The sequence below is a fragment of the Capra hircus genome, chromosome 1 (genome assembly GCF_001704415.2).
Source record: "Capra hircus breed San Clemente chromosome 1, ASM170441v1, whole genome shotgun sequence".
In the NCBI taxonomy this organism is placed as follows: Eukaryota; Metazoa; Chordata; class Mammalia; order Artiodactyla; family Bovidae; genus Capra; species Capra hircus.
Genome location: NC_030808.1, coordinates 152,189,618 through 152,207,210, shown reverse-complemented (window position 1 = coordinate 152,207,210; position 17,593 = coordinate 152,189,618). Strand labels below are relative to the sequence as shown.

Below are 17,593 nucleotides of genomic sequence, written 5' to 3'. Positions count from 1 at the left end.
AGAGTTGGACATGACTGAAGTGACTTAGCAGCAGCAGCAGTAACAAGCAGATGCGAATAATTTTTTAAAAGATCTGTGTTGCAGGAAATCTTCATTTAAATGATGTTAACTTTTGGCAGAAAGAGCCTTAATTTCACAGTAAGGAAATCTGTGGCTACTTCCTTGGGGTCCAAGTCTAGTGGTGGTGTATCTTGCCAAGTAGAAAGACCCTATGACTTTATCATCTGCATGTTTGGGGTGCTCGAACTGGGACCTGGAATAGCGCATACATGTCAGTTGAGTCACTCAGTCGTGTCTGACTCTGCGATCCCATGGATTGTAGCACGTCAAGCCTCCCTATCCATTGCCAACTCCTGGAGTTTACCCAAACTCATGTCCATCGAGTCGGCGATGCCATCCAGCCATCTCATCCTCTGTCGTCCCCTTCTCCTCCTGCCCTCAATCTTTCCCAGCATCAGGGTCTTTTCCAACGAGTCAGTTCTTCTCATCAGGTGGCCAAAGTATTGGGGTTTCAGCTTCAGCATCAGTCCTTCCAATGAACACTCAGGACTGATTTCCTTTATGATGGACTGGTTGGATCTCCTTGAGTCCAAGGGATTCTCAAGAGTCTTCTCCAACACCACAGTTCAAAAGCATCAGTTCTTCAGCATACACGTCAGAGGTGCTCAAATATGTGTTGAATTCGTATTGCTGATCGATTTCAGTAAATTTCACTTTTAAACACTTTTAAAAGATCTCTTCCATAACATACCTGGTTCCCTCAGGTTTAAGCCATGGGGTAGAGGAAGAGAAAACACAGAATGCACCATGAAGTGAAGCTTTGTCGTGTGCCAGTAATTCTGTAAATATTTTATTTAACGTCCACGTCTCTGAGCAGCGCCCTTAGCACACAGGTGAGGACACTCAGATTCAGAAAGAATAGCCAGCTTGTCCAAAGTCAGCTCACAAAGGGTTCAGCTGGGATCTGAATCCTGTTCGGATGTGATTCTTGTTACTATAACTCTCCAAGAGCCCCACCAGAACCAACCCCACTGCGCCTCTGTTTCCTGGAGGCCCCCAGGTCAGGGGTCAGACCAGTGTGCTCCTCGAGGACCAGGTGAGCTGCGCCCACTTGCTGCGGCAGGGAAGGGTATCTAAGCCTTCCGGAGAGTTTGGGTCAACCCTTGGGTAACTCAGATCCCTATTTCCAAATGCAACAGATAGTCAAACTGCCCAGGTCTTCCCTTTAAAATCAGTATGTTCTAATAAAAAACCATAATTTCTTACCTTCCCAGCCCAAACTCCCTTAGAATAGGTCCCAATTAATGGTGTCATCCAATCACTCAAACTAGAAATCACCTTTTTCCCCCTTTTGGCCGCACCGTGAGACAAGCAAGATCTTAGTTCCCTGAACAGGAATGGAACCCGCTCCCCCTGCAGGGGAAGCAGAGAGTCTTAACCCCTGGACCACCAGGGAAGTCCCTGGAACCACATTTGACTCCCCTCCACCACACCGCCTCCCTCCTCCAGCTCTTATCAGTCACCGGATTCTGCAGTCTCGAATCTGTTTCCATGCTCCCTTGAACTATTTCAGCAGCTGCTCCTTCACCCCACCTTAATGCAAGCCCTTCCCGTTTGATCCAGCTTAGATCCCACGCCTGACTCTCTGCTACCCTACGGACTGTAGCCCGCCAGGCGCCTCTGTGCATGGAATTCTCCAGGCAAGATTACTGGAGTGGGTTGCCATTCCCTTCTCCATCGATCCCACGAGCCACGAGCAAATCCTTACACCTGTCATAGCCTGTAACCCCCTCACCTCTTCCCTCTACCCCTGCGGGAACCCAGCGTAATCCTACTGCTGCTGCTACTGCCGCTAAGTCACTTCAGTCGTGTCCGACTCTGTGAGACCCCATAGACGGCAGCCCACCAGGCTCCTCTGTCCCTGGGATTCTCCAGGCAAGAACCCTGGAGTGGGTTGCCATTGTCTTCTTCAGTGCATGAAAGTGAAAAGTGAAAGTGAAGTCGCTCAGTCGTGTTCGACCCTCAGCGACCCCGTGGACTGCAGCCTACCAGGCTCCTCCGTCCATGGGATTTTCCAGGCAAGAGTACTGGAGTGGGGTGCCACTGCCTTCTCCTCAGCATAATCCTAACCCTGGTGAAATCCCGCGTTCTTACAAACTTCCTCCTATACCCAGGGGCTGAAGCTGGGTTGGCAAAACCACTCATCCTTGCTGACTGGTCTCCAGAGTTTCCAGCCACAGGAGGGGCCTGTGCGACCTGGCTTCTAGAACACACTCCCCTGGCACCCACCTCCCCGCTCCACCGACAGCCACTCCTGCACCTCTCCCCCGCCTCCGGGGCTGGGCCTGCGCCTCCCACGGCCTCCTTATTCACGGCTGACGACCTTGCTCACTGTTTCACTGAGAAAAGGGTGGCGTCCTCATCCCCTGCCGAACTATCTTGCTTTCTCTCCTCAAGTCCCTGGGACCCCCGCATATCCTCAGGTGCTGGAGTGCTTTCTCCAAGGGGATGCAGGATTTGCACTCTCACTTCTTTGGGGTCTTGGCTTCAAATGCCCTCCTGAGAGAGCCTTAGAACCACAATAGCACCCCCATTTCCCTTCCCCCATCCATCCTCTGCTTGGACCCTTGGTCCTGGTCACCCTGACCTGCCTCTTGTATCCTTGTCTGTTATCCCCATGACAGCGGGGAGGTTGCGTCTTTTGTTCATAGTGAGACTCTGACCTCTGGCCTATTAAGTTCTCAGTAAATATTCGTTGGATGAATAAATCCACAAATGAGTGAACGGCCTCTTGTTGCCCATGGTCTAGAGTCCAGAGGTTGAGCCTGGCACCCACGGCCCTTGATGACCTGCCCCAGACTCTGCTTTAAGCTTATTTCCTGCTCCAGCCACCCCCCAGTCTTCCCCGGGTCCCAGGTCTACACGGGCTCTCTCCCTGCTGTTCCTGACCGGCCCAGCCCCTCCGTGATTTCCCCATGTTATTCCCTATCTGGAAAGCCCTTTCTTTCTCTCACAAAATCCTCCTCTCTTGTTGGGCTCCCCTGTGGCTCAGCTGGTAAAGAATCCACCTGCAATGTGGGAGACCTGGGTTCAATCCCTGGGTTGGGAAGATCCCCAGGAGAAGGGCAAGGCTACCCACTCCAGTATTCTGGTCTGGAGAGTTCCATGGACTATACAGAGTCCATGGGGTCACAAAGAGTTGGACACAACTGAGCGACTTTCACTTCACTTCCTCTCTTGTTTGTGAAAATTCTTTTTGTCATTCCAGGCCAAGTGTCGTCTTCTCCGTAAAACCACCCTGGCCTTTGCAGGCAGGAGATGGGTGACCTCCATGTTTTCACAGTGGGACATGCACAGCCCTTTGCAGCAGCCAGGAGGGAAAGGCTGCTCCTTCAGTGGCATGAACAGCCAACACCATTGCTCTTTCTGCCCTTAAGTCCACTCAAGCTCCCTTCCCCCGAAGACAGGAGAGTGAGGCCCCCTGAACACGGCAGGATTTTCCTTGAGTGTTTATTACATAAGCTGGAGTTTCTCTCCACACCTATGGGGATAGAAACATCCCCATGCACTCATTCCAGTGGGAGACGAGATGGGGAGACAGTCTGTCTGTTGGACACCTGCTTCCTTTATCATTCAGGAAGGAAGAGGCTGGGACGGTAAACATGCGACCCCACTGAGGAGGTGGGGTTATAAAAGGAGCGGTTGGTATTAATGCCGTGAAAGAAACCAGATCCTGACAGTAAGGACCCGTTCTGGAGGAATCTGTAAACCCAGGCTCATCCAGCCCGCTACCCTTCTCCCCCTTTTTTCCAAAGGTCAGCCCACTGTCCTCAGGGGCAAATGGGACAACCCAGAGGCTGCGATCCTCACCCAGGACAGCTTTCAGCTTGAGGAAGTGGAGGAACAGGGAACAAACACACACGGCCTACTTCCCCCTAGTTTAACCAAACTGCAAGGAGGTCGCGAAAGTAAACTGAACCGGGGGCCAAAAAATGTCGCCTGGCTTCCAGTGGACAAAGAATGTTGCGGCCATCATCCCATCCCTGCAACCGCCCCCCAGGCAGCCCCGAGGGGTTTCAGGTGGGAAAACCCAGGATGCTGGCCCTAGGCAGTGAAGGCGCTTATCTAAGGGATAATTTCAATGAACCCAGACTCTGCATCTAAGCACTAAAGTCTTACCTTGAGAGCTCCCCTTTTGCGCTTAGCAGTCATCTTTTGATGTTTGACCACATTGGCCACCCCGCCCCCCCACCCCCCCGCACCCCGCAACGCCGGCGCAAACTTTTTAATGTCCTGGCTGCACCCTTACCTCTTTGCAGCAGTTCATTCAGAGCTATCCAAGAGGCTGCCTCTCCGCCCACAGTCCTCAGTGAGCTCCCTGAAGAAAACATGACTTGCAACTTTAAGGCTGTGCATTTTTCTTCTAAGGACAGCAGGGAGTATGTCTCCAAGTGAAGGAGTTCCTGGGGTTCTGTTCCATTGTCAGCCGTCCACACATTTGCCCATACCATGAGCGATATGATCAAGCTGCCCCAAATCACAGCTCTGGCACTGTTAGGGGAATCACTGACTGAAACCGCTCACCTCGGCCTGATAGCAACCCCGGGCAGGAGTCAGCTTAAACAGGAGATACTGGTAAGGAACGTGCAACTAACAAGCGATCACCAATGGAAAGAATTTAAAGAGAGAAAAGAAAGTGAAGTCGCTCAGTCCTGTCCCACTCTTAGCGACCCCCTGGACTGTAGCTTATGAGGCTCCTCCATCTGTGGAATTTTCCAGGCAAGAGGACTGGGGTAGGCTGCCATTTCTTGGGAAAGGTCAAAAAGAGAGAGGCGATGGCAGCACATGTGTCCTGCCGGCCTCCCAGGATCCTGGAGTCCATGTGGGCTGAACTCCAGCTTCACTCCATCCATCTTTCCTCAGGAAGGACCCTGAGTCAGGGCTGGCCAGAGACAGCCTGGACACTAAGCGCGTCGCCGCGAGACCCGACTGTGAGCCGCGAGGCAGGGCAGCCCCTGGGGCCCTTCTCCGCCTGCTCTCCACCCAGTGCCCCTTCCCAACAGTCTCCTGCTTTGTCAGAACATGTGTCTCCTTGGATAATTCATGCCCCAGTGTCAGACCAGAGCCCACTCGGGGGTCTCCCTCCCTGCAACAGTGCGGTGCAGGCGTCCTCCCCACCACTCCGACCCCTCCAAGCCTGGCAAGGCACAGCTGTGTCCTTGGAAACCAACGTCACACACGCAGCACTAAAAATCTGTTTTCTCCAAAGGGGGCAATGCTATAATTGGGCAATGGATTCTTCAGAGGAACTGAAAAATCCAGGAACTGTAGATCCCAGGAGCTAATCCCTTATGAGCAGCACCTTATCTAATGATCACAATCATTTCAATTGTTAAATTGTATTTAAAGGCTCTTGAAATGGGCGGAAATGTACTGTGCCCCAAATACTCCGCCAGTGGCCAAATTCGAGGTCTTGGGGGTGGTGACGAGTCTTTTGAGTGACCGAGGCAGTGGGACACTTAAATAGAAATAAAAAAGCATAGCTCCAACCAGAGGGTATGTTTCCTCTCGCTCAATGTTTCTCAAACTTTTTATTGCCGGTACGTCCTTACATTTTTTTAAAGTGACTGAAGACCTCGAAGAGCTGTTGTTTCTGTGGTACATCTACAGGTGGTTGCTGCTGTGTCGAAATGAAAACCACTTTAAAAACTTTCATGAATTCATTTAAAAATAACAGCACACTTATTACACGTTAATGTGAATGTAATAATTTTATGAAAGATAACTCTAGCTTTCAAAATGAAGAATAAACGTTTCCAAAAGAAAATAAAATACTGACAAGGTCATTGTTTTCCATTTATGTGTGGCTTACCAGATAGCTGGATTCTCATACCTTCTGCATTCAATCTGTTGCGGTACCATGTTGTCATGTAACTTTTAGGAAACCCCAGTGAATATTCATAAGAGAATGAGAGTGAGGAAGGCAAGTCTTGTCTTGTATTTCTCTGCAAGCTTTGATTGCATGTGTATCCTGAAAGTTCTCAGAGACGTCCAGGGATCTCCAGCCCATCCTTTAGAGTCATTCACCCAGCTCAGATATGGCAGCCAAATAAACATTAGGCATTTATTTGGGTTCCAAGCCCCTTATAAGGCTTGCCTCCTTGATACGTGAGGTAGGCAGCAGTACACCTTAGCTCCATTCTTGTACATATTCCGATAAAATGCTGGGAGCTTGTGAGTATGATGGGACAGCCACCTCCACGATTATGCTGTGAAGATGGCACAGTCGACTTTATCCTGTGTGGACCTGACCTACCCACACGAATCCTTAGAAGGGACTGGTCTCCCCGGAAAGGGAGACAGCACAAGGGAGGTCCTCTGCTGCTGGCTTTGAAGATGCTGGGGGTCACATCGCAAGGAATGTAGGTGGCCTCCAGCAGACAGGAATGGCCCTTGGCTGACAATAAGGAAACGGGCGTCTCAGTCCTACAGCCGCACGGAGCCGAATCCAGCCAACAGCCTGAATGAGCTTGCAGGGACTTTTTCCTTAGAGCCATCAGAATGGTCTGGAGCCTGGTCGACACCCTGGTCTGGTCTGGGAGACCCTGAGCAGAGAAGCTAGTCACACTGTGCCTGAATGTCAGGCCTACAGTTGTTCGGTTGCTAAGTTGTGTCCAACTCTTTGTGACTCCATGGACTGTAACCCACTAGGCAACGCTGTCCACTGGGTTCTCCAGGCAAGAACACTGGAGTTAGGTTGCCATTTCCTCCTCTAGGGGATCTTCCTGACCCAGGGATCCAATCTGTGTTTCCTGCTTTTTCAGGTGGATTCTTTCCCACTGAGCCTACAAGGGACACCCCCTTCCCCGACGCCCCCTTCCCCGTTATAAAACTGTGAGTTAATAAACAAGCCCTGTTTTAAGCTACTAAACTTGTGGTACTTTGTTACACAGCAACAGAAAACGAATACAATATGCATTATCTTAAATTTATCTTAGAATTACACAGATAATCATAAATATATCCTCCTGATAAAAATGAAAGTATTATCGAGAAATGAAGAGTTCCCTCTGACATCTCCAACCCCCGATCCTAGCCAGTCTTGGGCCCTTCCCTACCCTCCTTCGCAGGGCTAGCCACTCTTGTGAGGGTACAGAGTCTCCCTTGCGGCTCTCTTCCTATGCATGGATGTGCACATGTGTGTGTCCATAGAAATATATAATAGTGCTGTGCTTTATTTTCCTTTTTTAAACTTCAGAACACTTATTGGGATCCTGTCTATAGCTGGCCCAGGTCTTCTAAAAATTAAGCAACAAAAGTCTACACTGACGTTCAGAAGCCGTTTCCCTGTGTCCCATAGAGGCATTGAACCACCTATTGCTCTTAAATCTAAACTTAAACAGAAATGTCCTCTGGAGGCTGTTGTTCGAATGGTGATGATGAGGTTCCACCACTAGGAAGCGTTCAGAATCAGGGCTGACCTTACTTTTCTTGTTTTTAATCTCTGTCTCAGTTTGTGCACAGCTGGGGTCAGTCTATTCAGGTACAGGCTCAGTTCCAAGCCAACAAGGAGACACTGGTGGCTCTTGTGCCCCAAAGTGACTCTTAATGGCCATCTTGACCCTGCCTTCATCCCTCACTGGGAAATGAAAAGCAACTATGTCGTTAGCAAGGAATTTGAGAACATCTCACGAAGAATTGCTGACTCTCTCTTGATTTAAAGAACAATGAACAGGTATGACCTGTTCAGAAACAAACCCATGACATACACCTGTAGTACCTCCAGGAGACAGTGAAACTCCTTTGATGGGGAGGACCACGGTGCCAGAGTGTGTAGGGCGGAACCTTGCCCAAGGGGTAACCCCCCAACTTGGCTTCTGATAAAACCAACCATAAACAGGTTTCCCAAGGCTGGCTTTAATGACAAGCTCTCAGAAAGAAGCTCCTTTCCCAAGTAAGTCTGCACTCCAAACTCAACAGAGCCCACAGGCCACAAGCCTTTGCGTAGAAAGAGCGTACACTCTGCGTTTTTGTAGTGAAAGAGATGTTAGCAACGGCCAGTGGCAATGTCCTTGCCTGCTTTGCTAGGGTCATCTGACCTTCTGCTCCCCTGACATCACAGTGGCCCTGACATTTCATAAAAGCGCAGACATGACCTTTATTTGGATTTTTTTGAGTTTGCGGGGCAAGTTCTGGCGCCCCATTCTGTTCAGGGTGGGCAGGAAACCTCCTCAGTCAGTAACCCCTTGGATGGAGTGTGTCCATTAACAGAGGTTAACACTCTCGTCTCCTGGAGAAGGCTGCACGCACACACGCAACCACCCACAACCCTGATCGATGGATTTTCCATGCTTCCCAGCTATTCAGGTAGGGCCATCCCACAACTCTGAAGGCAGAGCTTCTTGGGTGTGGAGCTCTGCTCAGTGGGGACACAGCCTTTGGACAAGGAATCCACCCCTGGAGCTAGAGCCGGCGGCTCCCCTCTGGGTCATTGCGTGTCTGCTATGTGAGCGCGCCTTTCCGTTCCCTTTTCTGGGGATACATTTCTTCAGCTTCACCCAAGGGAACAGAAATGCTTGGAGTGTACACAGGGGTTTGAGTCTTGCAACTGGTCCAAGGTCACGGAGGACAAGCTTCTAAAGGGGACTTCAGATGGTGGAAATACCCCCAGACTTTCCTTCCACGTGCTTCCCTGGTGGCTCAGACCGTAAAGAATCCGCCCGCAATGCAGGAGACCCGGTTTCCAGCACTGGGTCAGGAAGATCCCCTGGAGGAGGGCAAGGCAACACACTCCAGTGTTCTTGCCTGGAGAATCTCCATGGACAGAGGGCCTGGGGGCTAAATCCATGGGGTCGCAAAGAGTCGGACACCACTGAGCGATTAACAATTTCCCTCCACGGAGTCACTTTCGCCTTGGCAGAGGCGGGAGGGGGAAGAGCACCCGGACACCCGGCGGCCGACCTTGGGGAGCTGGCGATCTCTTCCGGCTGCTAAGTTAAAACTGGGGTGAGGGCTCCCCCATTTCACCACCTACGGGCTTGCTGGTGGGGAGGTTTTGTGACGGAGCGCGGTTCCCCGGGCGGCCGGGCCGAGCCGGGGCGGCGCGGGGCGGGCCGGGGGCGGAGCGGCCGGCGCTGACGGCCGAGGCGGAGAGGGGGCGACCGCGCCCACTTCCTCCGGAGCCCGGGGACCCGCGCCGCGACCGGCGCCCAGCTCCCCCGCCCGGCCGTGGCCAGGAGGCTCCGGCGCGACCTGCGGCTGCCAGCCCAGCGCGTCCCTGGCCGCAGCCGGCATGGACGCGGCGCCGAGGCGGAACCGCCCGGAGGGGCCGGCGGAGCGCCCGCCGCCCGCCCGGGACTCGGAGGAGGAGGAGGAGGAGGAGGAAGCCGGGATGGAGCCCGGGCTGGCGGACGAGGAGGAGGTGGACCCCCGGATCCAGGTAGGAGGCGCGGGGGGCGCGCGGGGGCCCTGGCCTCCGCGCTCAGCCCGCCTCGGAGCTCCGGGTGCCTGCGCGCAGGGGAGCGGCCCGGGGAGGCCCGGGGCTGCGGGGGAGAGGCTCCGAGCGCCGGGTTTCGCCCGGTTCCTGGGGAGGCTGCGGTGCCCGCGCGGACGCGGCCCGACTCCATCGCCGGGACTCCCGGTTGGACCCGGGAGATTGCCCGCAGCGTGCCCTGCGCTTGGGGCGGACGTGCAACAAAGAGGAAAGGGGGCGGGGGCGCCTCGCCGGGTTCGGGGGTACCCGATCCGGCTCTGCGCGCCGCGGGCTCTGCGCAACCTCCGGACTCCCGGAGCCCGGCCGGCGGCACAGCGCGCGCCCCCGGGGTGGTGGGCGCCGGCCACCCACCTACACCTGGGGCGGCCGCCCTGCCCGGGGGTCGGAGCCCTCACCTGGCAGAGGGGACCGTCCGGAGCCACCCCCCGCCCCCGCGCCGATTCATTGTTAGCAAACCGAAGGGTTTATTGTCACCCCCGGCACAGCCCTCCGGCTGGCCTCAAACGGTTTAAAACCCAGCTTTTCCTCCTTGTGAGGTCGAGTGTGAACAGAAACCAGGGCCAACTGGTGCGCAAAGCTGACGCGCGAGAAGGCGAGAGGGTTGGCCTGCTTCCTGCGCCTCCATTTCTCCGGGAGATGATTAAAAAGCAATTTCCTAGCCGAGATCTCAGTGACAGCTTAACCTCTTCACCCTCTAAGCAAAAAAGCACAGCACATCCCTTTGTAAGACCCATTTTTCTACTCTTCCGTAAGTCACTTGTAACAAACCCTGCTTTTCAGCATGAACTGCGATTTCTGGAGACCTAACTGGTTTTTCAGTGTGCAGATCTATTAAAAAGCTCATTTAACTCAGCTGTTGTGTTTAACTGAATTGTTATGGCAGGTGAGCAAGATAAAAATCAGGTGGAAAAAGCTTCCTATTAGGGATTCTATTAAAATCAGTTTGGGCTACTACATTATGTTTTCTTGGTAGGGGAATTCTGTTAACAAGATCCTTTGTTTGCAGAGTGAAAAGAGTTAACTTCATGCTGGGCACTTTTTACAAAATGTTAGCTTGTAAATATTTAAAGGATCAGGATTAAAGCTAGTTTTAGTTGTTTTGTAAACAGCTAGGTAGTTTGAATAATTGGCAGTTGGAAAAGAAAATGCTCTCTACAGAAAAATGCTCAACTTCGGGTGAGTTAATGCCAGAATTCCACCCTTGGTTCGCATGATTTCAATACTTTAGGCTTGGCTTTGTTTTCTTTTATTATCTTTTCTGCAAAATTCCTGCTCTAAAGCAGAAAGCATTATTTTGATTTAGCCTCTAAACCGTTTGTAACAGGTGGGTTTACCTGAAGGCACAAACCTGCAATAAATAATTAACCTTCTAAGAAAAGACAAATTCCTGGAACCTTAAGTCATTTTCAAAAAGGCCTCTATCAAGAAAAGGGTTTCAGAAATGCTGACATTCATTTGTTCTTCCAGCCGAGGCACAACTGTTTTCCTTGACAATTAATATGGACTGGTTCCTCTTCCTACAAACTGACCAGAGTAATTGTGCAGATTTTGGGGCTGAGTCACAGTGGAAATCAAAGACAAGCATCCCTGAAGTCTTTTTTTCTGTCCCTTTTCTTCATCAGGGAGAACTGGAGAAGCTCAATCAATCCACGGATGATATCAACAGGCGGGAGACTGAACTTGAGGTACAGAGAGCTGGGTCCTGAAGTGAAGGTGGCTTCTGTCCTGCTGACCCCAGGCTGGTTCATTCTGTTTTAATAGCTGCAGAGTGGTTGCTGGCGTTCCCTCCTTGAAGTTGAGCAATAGCAAGCTGCCCGACAGAATGAATTACACCACTGAGGCCAGCTTGTGGGTGGAACACACGAGGATCCAATTTCACGTGGTTTTTTCATCCTGGAAACTCGGAGGGGCCCAAACCAAGGGCTTTAGACACTCTTAAGCCCTAAAGTTAACGTGTCTGCTGAAAAGTTAGAAGGACTGAGGGGGGAAATTAGCTCTGCCCTTTAATGGATAAGAATGAATGAGCTCACAAAATCTCTTAAATATTTTACAGCGACTCCTTACATTGCTACTTGGAAATATCATGTGTTTCCTCAAAAAGACTTAGATCTTTTTTGACTTTTGGGCCCTAACCATGTGCTGCCCCCCTGTCCCCGCCCTTCCACTCTCCTGCTTTTTTTCTTTATTGTCTGCTTGGGTGTAGAATATTAATGATCTTAATGGCAAAGAAAAGCTGTTTAGTCTCAGAAGTGCTTTCCTGCCTGGAAAAATTTGGGGAGCTGAGACCTCGATTTGAAGTTCATGGGCATCTTCCCACCTGAGTGAACAGACTGACACTCTTCGTGGCTCCCACTTAGCCCCCATCCCTTTCCAGCAGTGGTCGGTTTTCCCACCACTTCCCAGCAGGTTTGACAACCCCAGCTTGTGTCTGGGAGCTGTGGGAGGGCCGGCGTCTGTAGCAGAAGGAATGGCGGGGCAGGTCAGCAGAAGGGGCGGGCGCCGCTGGTCTCTCCGGGTGAGGGGGTGGGAGGTCTCAGGAATGTGATCCACCAGCCTGGCCACCCTGCTTTGTCCCTGCATGTCGAGGCCAGAGGTGGCCCGAGAGGCAAAGCTAGGTTGCCGAGCTGCTTCTGAGGGACTCCTCCTGTGTTCTGATTCATCTGTGAGCCCTCTTCTCCCCCAAATGAAGTACCTTCTGTGTGTGGAAATTTTTTGCACGTATGATGAATCAGGACTGTTTGTTGGGCAGTTGAAATCTCTTAGAATCTCACGTTTGGAATTCATTTAGCAGCATGACCTGTTTCATTTCTATCAGGGTTTGACGTTTCCAAAAAGGTTTTTCTTTTTTAAATTTTTAATGTCTTGCTCTCTGGCTGCTGTGAGTCTTGGTTACAGCACGCAGGATCTGTAGTTGTGACGCGCGAGCTCTTAGTGGCAGTGTGTGGGTTCTGACCAGGGCTCGAACCTGGGCCCCCTGCATTGGGAGTGCAGAGTCTCAGCCCCTGGGCCACCAGGGGAATCCCCCGAGGGTTTTACAAGCTTTACTTCCTTCCACCTTGTCACAGCAGCCCAGAGCTGCGCTGTTCATGATGGCCGCCTCTAGCCACGTGTGGCTATTTGAATTTAAATTAATAACAATTAAATAAAATTAAAAGTTCACTTCCTCAGTCATAGCAGCAGCAGCAGGGGCGCGGTAGGCCTGGTATTGGACAGATCAGAGAAAACTCCCCATCATCATAGACAGTTCTACCAGGTGGCCTGGGCCTGGCAGGTAGGGTGGGAGGCAGGGACCACCGGTTCTCCAGGGGAGGACACGGAGGTCAGTGTCCTCACAGGTCAGCCACACAGCAGAGCCTAGTCATTTTTCAGATCCCCTTCCATTTCTCATGTTCTGCGATCCCAAATATCAGCAGACAAGTTAGAAATTTGTGTGTGTGTGTGTGTGTGTGTTTTTTTTTAGCAAAGTACTGATTGATTCAGGGCCTCTCAGGTGGCGCTAGTGGTAAAGAACCCCCCTGCCAAAGCAAGACGTGTAAGAGATGTGCGTTCAATCCCTGTGTCGGGACGGTCCCCTGGAGGAGGGCATGGCAACCCACTCCGGTATTCTTGCCTGGAGAATCCCATGCACAGAGGAGTCTGGTGGGCTACCGTCCATTGGGTCACAGAGTCAGACACGACTGAAGCGATTTAGCACGCATGCGCGATTTATTCATCCAGCGCATATTTATAGGGCTGCTCCCCACCGGCCCCTGTCCAGGTTGTGTTCCCCTTCTGAGGCACAGTTGTTTCATCTCAACTCTCTTCAGCCCCGATTTCCGAAGCCCCTTTCTGGACACACTTACGTCCTTGAGTGTAACGGGGAACTCTGACAGGTGTTTCCTGCCTTGCTCTGGAGGGCACTTGGCAGCCGCCGGGAGAGGGGGTCAGGCTGGCCTGTGTCACCGTCTGCCCTTTCCGTGGCCTTATTATAACCAGGGTGTGCGTGCTTAGTTGCTCAGTCGTGTCCGACTCTCTGTGACCCCATGGACTGCAGCCCGCCATGCTCCTCTGTCCGTGGAATTTTCCAGGCAAAGGTTACTGGAGTGGGTTGCATTTCCTTCTGGTGGACTCAGACAAGTATAGTGCAAACTCTGGACGTCATGAAAACTTCCTTAGCAGCCATGTTGAAAAGGAACAAGAAACAGCTGGAGCTAATTTCCATCCAATTTCCTTTAACCCAGAATTTTTGAGATAGAATAATTTCAGTGTGGAATCAAAACAGGAAAACCACGAGTGCGACGTTTTGCATACATTTTTGTACCCAGAGAAGTCTTGTACATCTTTCACACCTAGAGCACATCCTACTTCAGACCAACCAGGTTTAGGAGGGCAGCCGGGTCTAATTGGTGGGGTTTCAGCCTCTGCGCAGGCTCTCTGGACACTGCTCACACTCACAGAGCCCACCGGGGAGCGGATGGCCGTTGTCTGGCGGGCTGTGTCCCTTTGGGCGGGCACTGGGCAACCACCTTGGTGTTGGGCTTGCAGCCTCTGCTGATCCAAGCAGATAGGGGTTCGAGACAGAGGCCCTGCCTCAGGGCGTTGATGTCTCAGTTGAGGCTGGGGTATGGAGAGGTGGCTAGTAATTACGGATTGAGAGTCCAGTAGAAGAGCGACCCGACAGAGGAATCTCTGGAAAACACTGAGCGGAGCAAGGGAGCCTGTGTGCGGAGCAGCAGATGGAGGGAGCGGTGGGGGTGCCAGGGGAGGGCGGGCACAGATGGGTGTGGGCCAGGGAGCAGCCACCTGAGCACATGGATGGTCCTTCTTGTTTGCAGGAGTTTCCGCTAAGCTTGCGGGAAACTGGCTCCTGAGGGAAATGTTGTGACCAAAGGCTTTCAGTAAGTTCAACCTCATTAGGCTCCTGTGAGCCGCTGGTCCCCCACGTACACTGATCAGTTCGTAACTTTGTGTTTCTGTTTAAAGACACATTCAGTTCAGTTGCTCAGTCGTGTCGGACTCTGTGACCCCATGGACTGCAGCTCGCCAGGCCTTCCTGTCCATCACCAACTCCCAGAGTTTACTCAAACTCATGCCCATTGAGTCGGTGATGCCATCCAACCATCTCATCCTCTATTGTCCCCTTCTCCTCCCGCCTTCAATCGTTCCCAGCATCAGGGTCTTTTCCAATGAGTCAGTTCTTCGCATCAGGTGGCCGGCGTGTTGAAGTTTCAGCTTCCGCATCAGTCTTTCCAATGAATATTCAGGACTGATCTCCTTTAGGATGGACTGGTTGGATCTCCTTGCAGTCCAAGGGACTCTCAAGAGTCTTCTCCAACACCACAGTTCCAAAGCATCACTTCTTCTGCTCTTAGCTTCTTTCTGCTCTTTCTAGTCCAGCTCTCGCATCCGTACGTGACTATACTGGAAAAACCACAGCCTTGGCTAGACGGACCATTATTGGCAAAGTAATGTCTCTGCTTTTTAATATGCACATGATTTTATTGTAAAGATTTTTTTAAAAATGTGGACCATTTTTAAAGTCTTTATTGAATTTGTTAAAATAGTGTTTCTGTTCTCTGTTTTGAGTTTCTGGCCTGTGGAATCTTTGTTCCCCAACCAGGGATAGAACCTACACCCACACCCCTGTGATCCAGGAAAGGCAAAGTCTTAACCACTCGACCAGCACGGAGGTCCCTAAAGCCACCTTATTTAATGTGTAGTTTTGGTTCATTCATGTTGAGCTTGGCCATCAGCACTGTGACTCAGCCTGATCAAAGGTTATTCAACTTGTGTTTTCTCCGTTAGGCTCATCACAGCTTTCCTGGGCTTAGGACACTAGCCAGCCCTTTAGCACTAGGCTTGGGGCCCATTTTAAGCAGCAAAATCACCAATGTGAAGCACACAAATGCAGAAAGTGTGGCACTAAATGGACTGTGTCAAGGACGCCTGTTTGTAGCACGAGAGCTGGAGCGGGGCAGAGGGGTCAGTCCCTCCTCCCCGAGAACAGCCCCGCGGGCGCCTGGAGCCTCTTGCACTCTGTGCAGGCCCGTGCATGGCTGTAGAGCGGCACAGTATTTTCTGGAATTAGTGAGTAGACAGATTCACAGATAACGATGACTGACTGTGTATATTTCAGGGCCTCTGGGGCGGGGCTTCTGCTGTCCGCGTTTCCTTTCCTTTGCTTTTTGATTATGGTCTGCAGGGCCCAGCAACCCTCGTGACTCGGAGTGATTCCAGTGAATTGGTGACCCCGGTGCTCATGCACCGTTGACGACATCCACGATATGGAAGCAACCCTATGCGCTCCCTGATGGGTGAATGGATAAAGATGCGGCACAGGACCTCCCTGTGGCCCAGTAGTTACGAATCCAGGTTTGCGCTGCTTTTGATCCTTGGTTGGGGAACTAAGATCCTGCACGTGGTGCAGCCAAAGCATTTTTGGTACGTATATGCATAATGGAATATTACTCAGCTGTGAAAAATGAAATTTGCAGCAACATGGATGGACTTGGAGGGCATTACCCGAAAGTGAAAGAAGTCAGACAGAGACAGTGTAATACAGCTTATATGCGGAGTCTGAAAAATACAGCCAACTGGGGAATATGGCAGAAGTGAAGCAGACTCACAGGTGTAGACGACAAGCTAGTGGTTATCAGCACAGAGTGTTGGGTGTAAGGTAGCCTCAGGGATGTTTGTATAATATGGGGAATATAGCCAATATTTTGTATTAACTATAAGTAGAAAGTTCAGTTCAGTCACTCGGTCGTGTCCGACTCTTTGCGACCCCATGAACAACAACACACCAGGCCTCCCTGTCCATCACAATCTCCTGGCGTTTACCCAAACTCTTGTCCATTGAGTCGGTGATGCCATCCAACCATCTCATCCTCTGTCATCCCCTTCTCCTCCTGCCCTCAATCTTTCCCAGCATCAGGGTCTTTTCAAATGAGTTGGTTCTTTGCATCAGGTGGCCGAAGTATTGGAGTTTCAGCTTCCGCATCAGTCTTTCCAATGAATATTCAGGACTGATCTCCTTTAGGATGGACTGGTTGGATCTCCTTGCAGTCCAAGGGACTCTCAAGAGTCTTCTCGAACACCACAGTTTCAAAGTATCAATTCAGTGCTCAGCTTTCTTTATAGTCCAACTCTCACATCCACACATGACTACTTCTAAGGACACACTTCCCTATTTAAAGAGCACGTTTCACAAAAGAGGAGGTTGAAATTGCAGAAACTCTGAAGTAAAGTGAAGTCTCTCAGTTGTGTCCGACTCTTTGCAACCCTATGGACTGCAGCCCTCCAGGCTCCTCCATCAATAGGATCTTCCAGGCAAGAATACTGGAGTGGGTTGCCATTTTTTTCTCCAGGGGATTTTCCCAACCCAGGGACTGAACCAAGGTTTCCCGCATTGCAGGCAGATGCTTTACCCTCTGAGCCACCAGAGAAGCCCAGCCTTTAATCAGAGAGGCTCTTGAATGTGAGCTTGATGTTTCAAGTAAAGAAAACACATGTATTTTCCCACAGGCGCATTGGTTAATCAGCTTTAATCATTAACTCATGGAGTATTTCTTGAGCACCCACTGTGTGCTTCCCTGAAAGCCTGTCTGAAGGGGGCAGGCCTGGGGCGGGGAAGGACCCTCCAGAGGAACAGTCAGTGCTAAGGAGGGGCGCCTCCTGGGCTGAGCACCGGTGCCCTGGGGTGGGGGGAGCTGGTTGGAGAAAGATAAGCCGTCCTTCTGCTTGTGACAGCCTTGCCCTGGGGTGCGGCAGGCCGGGAGATGTGCTGATGCACTTGGACGCTGTGTACCCAACCCCGCGACCTGTTCTCAAAGGTTTGAAACTAGAGGCAGCACAGGGACTTTCTAAGTCGCTGTCATCAGGATTTGTACTATTCCACACCCAGTTCCTTAGCTTTTCACCGCCATGTGTAGTGTCTCCTTACCCTCTGCTGCTCGGAAGGTGGGCTCATCTTGGGGTGAAATGGTCGCTGATGAGGAGCAGGAAGGGCTCTCCAGGCCCAGTTGCCCGCGCACGTGTTTCTGGCTCGGAAAGCCATTGCACACTGACATTTTCAGCCTGCCCTTCCCCGCGGGGCAGAGGCGCTTCATTGTAAATGGCCGT

The 17,593-nt window shown here is 51.6% G+C and overlaps 1 protein-coding gene across 1 annotated transcript in view; it reads left to right on the top strand.

Moving 5' to 3' along the window:
• SH3BP5 (SH3 domain binding protein 5) overlaps nt 9,198–17,593 on the top strand; it is a 71,375-nt gene continuing 62,979 nt past the window's right edge. The window contains exons 1-2 of the mRNA XM_018052954.1: nt 9,198–9,439; nt 11,116–11,178. Of these exons, the coding sequence (XP_017908443.1) occupies nt 9,293–9,439; nt 11,116–11,178 (210 nt within the window). The 5' untranslated portion in view covers nt 9,198–9,292. The remainder of the gene's footprint in view (nt 9,440–11,115; nt 11,179–17,593) is intronic.